The 10923-nt window shown below is 38.6% G+C and overlaps 1 protein-coding gene across 1 annotated transcript; it reads right to left on the bottom strand.

Annotated features, from left to right (window-relative positions):
• Nucleotides 1–64: 64 nt before the first annotated feature.
• Nucleotides 65–10538, bottom strand: tmem255b (transmembrane protein 255B). Its single transcript, XM_079463014.1, has 9 exons — nucleotides 10445–10538; nucleotides 9488–9630; nucleotides 9285–9347; nucleotides 5805–5894; nucleotides 2892–2972; nucleotides 1896–1981; nucleotides 1649–1808; nucleotides 1427–1576; nucleotides 65–625 (listed from the first exon to the last, which is right to left on the bottom strand). The coding sequence occupies exons 1-9, from the start codon at nucleotides 10494–10496 to the stop codon at nucleotides 404–406; spliced, it is 1047 nt and encodes a 348-aa protein (XP_079319140.1). The 5' UTR covers nucleotides 10497–10538; the 3' UTR covers nucleotides 65–403.
• Nucleotides 10539–10923: the final 385 nt, after the last annotated feature.

Below are 10923 nucleotides of genomic sequence, written 5' to 3'. Positions count from 1 at the left end.
ACACACGCTTCGTTACATCATCAACACGACTGCATGATTCAATATAACAGACAGAGCCAGGAAGTGATGTCATCACATGAGTCAACATGTATGTTGTTTATATACTTTGTGTTTTAATTCCACATAAACTTTAGTTATGTGACCATTTTGCTGATTTTTACGCACACAAACAGTTGATCTACACTAAATTCAGAACACTTAACATACAAAACCGAAAATGACAGTTTAACACTAAATAACATCTCGTAAAAGATCCAACATCATTCGAGAATAACTGCGATCACATTTACTACCATAAGAAGGATTAAACAATCACAGACACGAAGAATCTTTGAGGTCAGAATGAAACGGCAGCAGGGTCACAAACCCTCAACATTCATTATCGGAGATGTGAGTCGGAGGATTAACAGGCGTAGGGTGGAGGCTTCTCGAAGGGCCCTAAAGTGTGCGGGTAGAGGGTGGGTGCGTTTGGAGTCAGCATGTAGCCGCAGGTGTCCTGAGGTGTGGGTTGGGGTGGTACCGCTGGGTTTCCGGTCTGGGCGGAAGGTTGAGGCTCGTCTGATGATGAGGCGGAGGTCTCGGGGTTCGGCTGAGCTGGGGTCAGTGCTGGATAGTTACTCATGTGCTGAGAAAACAAGTTCATATTCACTTTACAAACTAGTCATTGATCACTTTTTCAGAGTAAGTAATTGCATTTAAAATAGTGAAATTAGATTATAGTAAAGGACGGTGTTACAGTGAAATGAGGCCACAGAAAAAGTGAAAAGTCATTTCAATATTATCTTAAATTGTTTTCTGTTTATGTGAAATGATAGTTTTTCTTTCATTGTGTGAACATATAAATATATTTAAAAATATTGTTTGAAATCTGAAAATAACAGAAAAGATCTTCTGTGTTCCAATAAAGTTCATATTCACTTTATTCACCTTGAAAAAGAAGTTCATACTAGTTAGTAATTACATATTCAATAGTGAAATAACATTATAGTACAAATTACTTTCTCCAAAAAGTATTTAATTACTTTATATATCCCATATCAACCTTGGTTATTTAAGTGATTCAAGGATAGACATGAAACGGCTCTTAATTTGTATTATAAAACTACATTAATACTTAAGTCAGTTAAAAAGAATACTTATTGTATACATTACACACTATTTAGTTCAATTACATCAGAAGTAACTCATTAAATTACAAAATCTAATTAGATACTTGTTACACCCAACACTGTATAACGTTCAGAATTTTTTTTTTCATGTGTCAGTCGTTCACATTGCTGTTGGATGACTGTATGTCACTCCTGTGAGGTTTGATTGTATTGGACAGGAATGGCCACAATACGATCTAGAAATGCTGACATTCATGCATGAAATACACGCGCAGAAAGAGGGACGTTCAGTGTCTGAGTTGATAAGATGCTCTCACCTGCATGGGGAGGCTGTAGCTGGAGTATCCCGGTAGAGTTTGTCCAGAGGGGCAGAAGCCGCCGTATGCGATCATGTGTTGGTTGGGGTTATACATTATGTGAGGAGGTGGAGGAGGACTGGATGACATTTGACCGTGAGCGGCAGGAGTCTGAAGACAGAGAGATGCACAATCGGTAAACCAAACCGCTTCCGAGGAAATCTTCTTCAGCTCCTCACTTACCAGGCCTCTGAAGGCTCCAAGGATGGCTGCCGTGATTATGCCCAGAAACACACCGAGAACGTTGAGGGTCACGCACGCCCACAGCAGCCGGTACAGATACACCACATCCCAGCAGCTCCTCACACCCGTGAACTGATAATAGTGCACTTGATAATCCACACTGAGCACACACACAAAATCACCAATCAAACATCATAACAGCTGTGAAAGTTCTGACATCGTCAATGACATCATCCTATAAATTCACCTGTCACAGTAGTGTAAGTCACAGCAGTAACAGGTGTTGCTTTTCACCTTGAGTTTACATTGACTACCATACGACTGACATTGTACCTGGAGAGAGAGAGAGAGAGTGAGCAAGAGACGGAGAGGGAGAGCAGGAGAGAGAGAGAGAGAGAGAGAGAGAGAGAGAGAGAGAGAGAGCAGGAGAGATAGAGCAGGAGAGAGAGAGCAGGAGAGAGAGCAGGAGAGAAAGAGAGAGAGAGAGAGAGAGAGAGCGAGAGAGAGCGGGAGAGAAAGAGAGAGAGAGAGAGAGAGAGAGAGAGAGAGAGAGAGAGAGAGAGAGAGAGAGAGAATCCATTAAGCACTTGCATCATACAGTATATATATATATTCAAGAAATCTATATATAACATTTAACATTAAGGTGATATTGCATAAAACTAATATGAAAATATGTGTTGAAAAGTGTAAATATAAAATTGAAAAACATTGGGGCTTGTGATTTATCTCTTCAATAACATTGACCTTGTTAACCTCTATTCTAACGAAGTTAACTTTAATAGATTTTAAAAATGTAATTTAATATGCGCAGAAGTAATTACTAATAAATCATCTAGTAAAAGGTATATAATATATTATATAATAATTTGACAACAATAAATAGAAAACACAATTAGTTATTCCATTTTTATTTTGCTTCTGAAGTAACTTGCACTGCTTTAAATATTTAATTCTATTATTTCTGGATGTTGTGTTTATAATTGACCAGCAGATGGCGCTCTAAACCTGCAGTACTCATTCAAACACTGTTAATCTTTCTCTGTCTGCACACACTCCTCCAACAGAGACCATCAGAGCCCAAACAGACTGAAACTAAAACATGTCTGGCACTTATTTATAAAGACACTTTTTGTATTAAGTTAATAAAACATGCTGAAGGTGAACAGTCAACTCTCTCTCTCTGTTCAAGTATGAAAGACGACTTCCTCTGATCCTCAAGCAGAAATAATGTGATACTCACCTCTGTGTAATAGTTCTCGTATCCATAACCCGAACCACCGGAGAAAAACTCACAACGGCCCTCCATGAGGGGTCTCCTGTCCTGGAAGACAGACAAGACCGACCGAGTTTAAAGTTAAACACTTTTAATATCAGTCTTACAGTGTTGAAGAGAATTGTGATGCTCGCTCGTCTCCGGCCTTCAAGATGCTGAACAGCAATAATCCACACAACACTTAAAGTGAAACCTCCGAAGCCACACAAGTGATTTACAAGTGTGTTTCGATGTAAAGAGCAATCTTATAAAGTTCATTTACAACATCACAGCCCTATAAATCCTCTCTTCAGGTTGTTTGGATCGTTATCATCACACGAATGGACGGACGGATGTATGCAACGGCTCATTCTGAGCGTCTGATAATAAACCAAAAGCTTTAAAATCTCTCAGGCATGTCTAAAATCTCAATTATGTTCTTCGTTTATGTTTGTGGTCTGGAAATAACAATCATAGTCGGAAAAAAGAGTTTACTGTTATGAGATCTTATAATGTCGTTAAACCGCAAGTCTCTCGTGTTTGCAGTTTTAATACGGAAATAAAAGAATAAAAGTGAATGCATTACCGTTGGATTCATCCGTCAATAAAAGCTGAATGTAAGAGTGACGGACTCATTCACCCGCTGTGAGATAAGCCTGTGCAGTCGCGTGTGTTTCGCAGGAGAAGATTTCATCATCATTACCGCCGTCATCCTCATTCACAGCGGACACATAAATCACACCATTCACCTTAAACTTCACTTCTCACTGTCCTTACACACGCTACTCCGACCCTGAACAACAAACTTTGTCTTTTTAGCGTCACCTGCTTTAGAAATTCGTAAAATGTAATTGACGAATCATATTAAGCGGTCAGAGACGTATTATCCAATCAAAACTCAAGTGCTGACCTCTTCATATTTGAAGCATCGTTGAGATGCAGACATTTACATTTAGTCATTTAGCAGACGCTTTTATCCGAAGCGACTTACAGATGAGGAAACATTGGAAGCAATTATAACAACATACAAACATGAGATCGATTGAAGAGTCATAAAATGCATAAGCAGAACCAGCAGACAGTGTGAAGCAAATAAAAACAAGAACGTGTGTGTGTGTGTGTGTGTGTTGGAGGTGATGACACTTGATTTAATGAATGCAAAATTTCCCCTTTGAGCAATAAAACGTTCCTGAAATAATTTGTTTTAAATAAATGTAGTTCTGAATTTGTACGAATCTTTACGACTAAATAAAAGGATCATGCAACTTGAAGTTTGTTTTGTTCGAACAAGCTATTTGACATTTGTATAACATCTGAATACAATTTACATTTCCATGATTCTTAAAGGAGTAGTTCGCTATTAAAATATAAAGTCCAATCAAGTTCGCATACATGAGACTCTCAAATGTATCGTATCACCTTCTTGAGACAGTATTAAAGGGGTAGTTTGCTATATGAAAAAATGTCATGATAATTCACTCACGCACCCGTCTGGGTGTTTACGTTTAACAAATTGAGGCTTTTTAGGGAAACCTTTCCAGGGTTCTTATTCAAATAATGAACTTCAGCGGGGGGCTGTTGGTCAACGTCCAATTTCAGTTTCATCGCAGCTTCAAAAGGCTCTTCACGACACCAGCCGATGAATGAGAGTGTAGATTTCTAAGAAAAATACTTTATAAACATAAATATATGGCTTGGATTGCCTCCATGTAGTTCACATACTCTGTAATCGTGTTAGAAAGGTCACGCGTGATGTAAGCGTGAAGTTCCTCCCCAGTGTTCACGAGTGTGGAGAAAGAAGACGCTGGAAAGTTCTTGGATGTTGAATGACACGTCTTTGTTCAAGTTTATTGTTTAAAATGGCCAGTTCGTGTGCATATCAGTGATGTTTGAATCTTTTATTTATCAGCTGGTGTCGTTCAGAGCCTTTTGAAGCTGCGATGAAACTGAAATTTGGACCTTAACCAACAGCCCCCGTTGAAGAACCCTGGAAAGCTTTCCTGAAAAACCTAAATTTGTTTTCGACAGAAGAAATAAATGTATGACACGTGCCTGAGCGAATTATGAAATTGTAATCTTGTAGTGAACTACTCCTTTAATACCGTCTCAAGTGGGTAAAGCAATACATTTAAGAGTCATTTAAGAGAGCAAACTTGAATAGTATGATGGTATTTTGATTTGAAATATTTGATTGATTCATGTAGTAATTATCTTCAGAAGCTATAACATTTGCATGTTGCCTGAAAAACACAATAATAATGTACACCCTTAATTTTGCAGAATTAAAAAAATTCAATGTCTTTTTGTATTTCGCAAAATTACAGCAAGAGACCGCAAACAGGAAAACCGTGTCATTTTACAGGAAAAACTGTTATTTTACAGTTTATTTTTGGCGCCCCAGCTTCCAGAAACTTATCGTTTTTTTTTATATAAGATTATACATTTTTATAGATTATATTTTGAAGTTTTATTTTTGAAATACGCTCAAAAACTTTAAATGACAGAAAACCGGGGAAAACAATTGATGTTATATCCTTATATCCTGTAATGTAACGGGAAAAACGTATTTTTTATTATTTTACAGTATATTCTTTGTATGACATATGGCTTATTGCTCCTCGAACTCTTTGTAAGCCACTTTGGATAAAAGCGTCTGCTAAATGACTAAATGTAAATATTCCTGTTAGTCAAGCTTACAAATAAAACGTTTTTTTTTAGTTCAGCTATTATTTTGTTGTGAATCTATCATGTGAAATAGCTTGTTCAGGGCAGAACTCTTTTCAGCTCTTTTCTTTTCTTCGCAAATAAACTTGTGAGCAAACCTGGAATTAAGCTCTTAACTGGAAAAGAGAAGCGTCTGAGAAATAACATTCTCTCTGAAAGTATTAGCGTGATACTCACAATGAACTCGGCCGCAATGATGCCATCGATGATCGCACAGAGAAAAGACGATATGACGCCAAGACTGATGAAAATGATTGACGCCACCAACTATGAGAGAAAACAACAAATATAGTGTTTGAATAATTCACTTGCAGAAATGTTATATGTAAAGAAAATGAAGGCAGCTTCAGGACTAGGTTGTATAACTGAAGTTAGGGTTTGAGATGGCATTGATTTCAATGTACAGAAAAAGATCCGCAGATAAACGCACAGCGAAAAATGGAAATATATAAATAATACTTTAATAAATGGCAATGTCTCTCTCTCTCTTTCTCGTGATACTTCGGTGTCTGTATGCGACTGCAGTAATAAAGTAAATGTACAGCTGTAACGGCCGAGCCCGCTGGCACAATGCTTTATGGGTAATTGATTGTCCTGTGGACCACAGGAAGGTTAAAGAAGCGCTGTAGTGTCGGTCATTCTCATCTGATAACACACACACATTCACACAAACAAGCACACTGTGTGTGTGTACATGCATAAGTGTCTCTCCATTACAGTCACAAGTCGTAAATCTAACCACTTATTTAAAATTAGATATTTACTGGATTTTTACTTTGCAGGTCACATGATGTGCTTTGTATTAGTAACAGAGTTATCAATATAATCAAAAATGATTTCTGTGGTTGAGAAACACATCTTTCTACTTATTCAACTTATTCATGAGTTTAACTGTAGATTACTCTTGAACTTTACGTGCCTGAGTCTTTATGATTCATTTCTTGGATTATGAAAAACTCCTTTAAGCTTTTTGTCGAGGGAACCAGCGTCACGTGAACATCCAGCAAACATCCAAACATCAACTCGATATTAACAATACACGTGTTTTGATCTTATGTGAGTGACATTAAAAGAGTCGCTTTCAAACACACATGACGACAGATTGAAGCTCATTTGCTCTATGAGACGTTCAAGATGTTCCAAGCAACAACCGCAGCACGGCACGTTAAACATGTATGTGTATCCTCCATCTCAGGGTTCAGTAACTGAACACCGTCTCTCTGTTCACCAAACTCCACTAACAATCCGCACCGTGAGCCAAATGACTTCATTAACTATTAAACACACACACGCACCCACACACAATATGACATCACACAAACCATGATCACGCACATTGGTGATGATCAGACAAACAGGTTAACATGAGTGACGTTTGCTACAGCTCTTGTTCTCTTGCGGTCTGAAGGTGACTGTAATATATTTTCTGAAACATCCCTATCTTCGCGTTTCATTTCATGGCAGTTATACACTTTTGACCTCCCGGTGACAATGTTCTGCACGCTTCCGCTCATCCGCGAGGGGGTCAGAGGTCACTGTACTGTGTCTCGGCCGGTCTGATCTCGCTGAGGCGGCAGTGATACGGGCTGGTGCACATTAATACCTTCACCTGAGCAGAGAGATTCGGTTTACATCACAACGTGTCTACACCGGACACTGTGCGAAGCGACAACAGATAGTAGAACGCATAAGAACCTTTGATAATTTGACATTTTGTCCACACTGGGTGCGACAATCCCATTAGAACAAGCCGTGTGTCGTGTCGCGTCCGGTGTAGACACGACGGTGTCACAAATCGATTCTTGAAGATGCGCAGCATCACTTAGGGCGACCCGAGTTCATGTCCCAACTCGTGGTCCTTTCCCAGCTCCTGTTTCCTCCCTCACATCCCATCATTTCCTGTCTCACTCTCTACTGTCCTATCTATAGATAAAATAACAAGTTACACAAACACACCTCGGACACGTCCATTACATTTTAATGCTGTACCGGGATCAGAGCCTTGAACACCACACGACCCAACCCTAAATAACACACAGACGTCTTGATGGATCCGTTGCCATGGTTACAGCCGTCGGCCTTCTGTGTGACCACAGTGAAGACTTTGAACGTACATAAAACATTTAAAGTCCCAGTGAAATCTTTTCAGATCCATGTGGGTCGTTTTCTTTTTTACATTTGTGTGCCCTTATAATCTTACACTTAAATCAGAAAATGCATTTCCTTCCTGTAATGACCATCCATCTTAAATGTTCTGTTAACTCCTCCCCTTCACCTATCAGCTGCCAGTTCCATTTCAAAACGCAATGGCTGCTTCTATACATCCAATCAAATCGTAGAGAAGGACGTAAGCCACGCCTATTGATTCTTCTCATTTCAAATTCCATTTCACACAGAATTGCGACAAAATAGAAATGATCTCAACTTCCGGTTCACGTGGAAATGACACGTTATGAGTTATAATACTTATGAATAAACATGAAATGATCTTCAAGTATTTTCGACAGAGGCAGTTTTTCAAATAAAATCGATAAATAAACAATATCAAAATAAAGCTGCACGTATAAGGACAGAACATGGATTTAAAGCCACAATCCATAACATTTTGGGGATAAAAAATAAAAAGAAAATTTTTATTGCGTCCATTTCACAACAATAAGCTTACAAAAATGATTTATAAGTTTAGCTGTCGAGTATGATTCTGTGGACGACGTGACACGTAGTATGCAAATTAACCCGAGCTTTTGTTTTTTAAACAGATTGCAGCATTTTAATATGATAAAAAAATAAAGATGTGACAAACAACATCAAAGTGCCAATAATGATGAAAATATGGTGGATTTTCATCCACTATGGGCAAAAGTTTGTATGGGTCCCTTTTCATGTCAACAGAGGAATAGCAGATGATACAGTGATCTGTTAAATCAAGTTACATCATTATTTATACATGGTTATGCCATGGAAACGTGTCTATTCCACCCTCTGCCTTTTCTCAGATAAAAAATGCGCTTACTAAATATACGTTTGTTATAAAATGTTTAAGCACAGTTAAAATATACGTTGTGTTGTGCGAGTACTAGTACACTTGGGTACTATTTCACTTCTGCTTGGGACCAAACCGGCACGTTCAGGTTTATAAATGTGTACTTTTTAGCATCCTTTAAGTGCAACAGTACTTCGAGTAGTACATTAGTATTATTTCAGAGAAGTGTACACATTATTATACCATTTTGAAAGTACAGTATGCCATATTAAGTTTAAAAGTACACTTTTTTGTAATTGTGAACGTCTCTGAACTGAATCTGAAATCTCAGACCGACAGTTTCTGAAAGGATTTGTAAAGATTTGACCGTGAGAGCCGCCCGATCCATCTGCGGCCCAATAATCTTCCATCGTCCAATCGTCAATGCTAATCGAATTCATCCCAGACGCCACCTGAGCTCTCAGCCAATCAAATGCGGCATTACCGACCACATGCCCAATCATATCCATCGATCGGATAGCGGACAGGTAAACGCGGGTAAGATGATCTGAAGTGTATTTCACGGGGACAAAATAAGCAGCTCCTGAAATACACGCTCTATAAACTCTATTGACATGTGCCAGTAAAGAGATGCTCAAAATATCCCATAGAAATGATTTTCAAGCACCACTCACCATCGGCCGGCGATTCTCCACCAGGTTCAGAGCGACGACACCCAGAAACGCTCCAAAACTCAGCTGTTGTTGACAAAAAGTGTGCGATATCAACATCTGTGACGTGTTCACATTAATCCAAATATTGATCCAGTTTTAAGCAGTACTGTAAATTGTCATGTCACCATGTACATGTGTTGGAGTGTAAGTGGGATGTCACTCACTATAATGCCAGGATAGTATCCAGACACGGCCACATTATCAGTCTGAGTGGCGGACAGCAGTCCGATCACAAGAGCCAGAACAGAGAGTCCGAAGAGAGAAACTGAACACCACAGAGCCGTACGACGTCTCTTTACATACTCATCTGAAGAAACACGCATAACACAAGTGTCAAGACGGGAAAAACTACAATGATGATCCAGAACTCGACGTCCCACATTTGAAATCAATACGAAGTGTCGACGGGACAAAAATGACACAGAAAAAACGAAACATCTTTCGTGAAGTGATGGGAATGAAACATGTTTACTTCCCTGCATGGAGACTAAATGAATATACGGCATCTCTAAAGAAAGAGCATCATTCACATGTGAAAAAAGCACATTTACATGTGGATTATATCTCACACAAATATAGTGTTGAACACATAGTATTTACTATAGTCACGCGTGCTAAAATGTAGATTAATGTATTAAGTTATAATATCGTAAATTTAGGCTTCTGTGACATCGAGTAAATTGATAAACCGTGGTACTGTAGTATATTTGAACAACTTTTATTATATCAAGGTCAAAAAATGCAAGTATTTACTTTAGTAAATCCTATATTACCCTTTCACGTGGATTATTTTAAACATAATATCTAATACAAATAATAAACAATAAACAAACAGGTGAGAAAACCACAACCTATTTACATGAATGCACTCTCAGAAATCAATGAAGGTGATGGTAGAAGGAGGAGTAGCTCATAATAAAAGTAAGTTATTTGCATTTCTTAATTGTAAACCATATATAATGTGAGTTAATCTATCAAAATCATGTTTTATATTGTGCCTTCAAATTATGGTTTGTTTTGATTTAAGCCATAATAAGTAAAAGACCAACACAATGAAAACATGATTTTAGATTTTTTCTTTAAGTACCAAAGCAAAGCATTATAATGGGCTGTAAACACACCTGCTGGATCCGCGGTGTCCGGGTGCGTCTGCGGCGCGGGCGTCTGCTGCATCGCGTCTGATGTTTAATCCGATCACTGGCGAAGTTTATTATCAAGACTTCGGGTCTGATAAACCCCGCGCATGCCCGCTCGTCCGCGCGCGTTCACGTGAAGTGCGGAGCTGCGCTCGAGTTCACCGAAAGAAACTCGCGGCTGCCACGATGACGCATCACCGGAGGAGCGTTGCGAGCGTTTAATGAACGCGTCCGTTTCTAGAAAGATTAAAACTAGTCTGGAGAAAAAAGCCCTTAAATTGGACTAGCGCAGAAAAACTCAATCAGACCAAAGATCTTGATACACTTGTTAAGTTAAAGTCCCTATGAAAATAAAAACGACAAATCAGATTTTTTTTCATGAAATATCGCAGCGTTTACAGTAAAGAGATTAATATTGTGGGTAATTTTCTTTTTTTAAATGAATATACCCTCGTCATCCTAGT

This window comes from Barbatula barbatula (assembly GCF_947034865.1).
Source record: "Barbatula barbatula genome assembly, chromosome: 8".
Lineage (NCBI taxonomy): Eukaryota > Metazoa > Chordata > Actinopteri > Cypriniformes > Nemacheilidae > Barbatula > Barbatula barbatula.
Note: the sequence above shows the minus strand (reverse complement) of the source record. Positions and strands in the feature narration are given on the sequence as shown.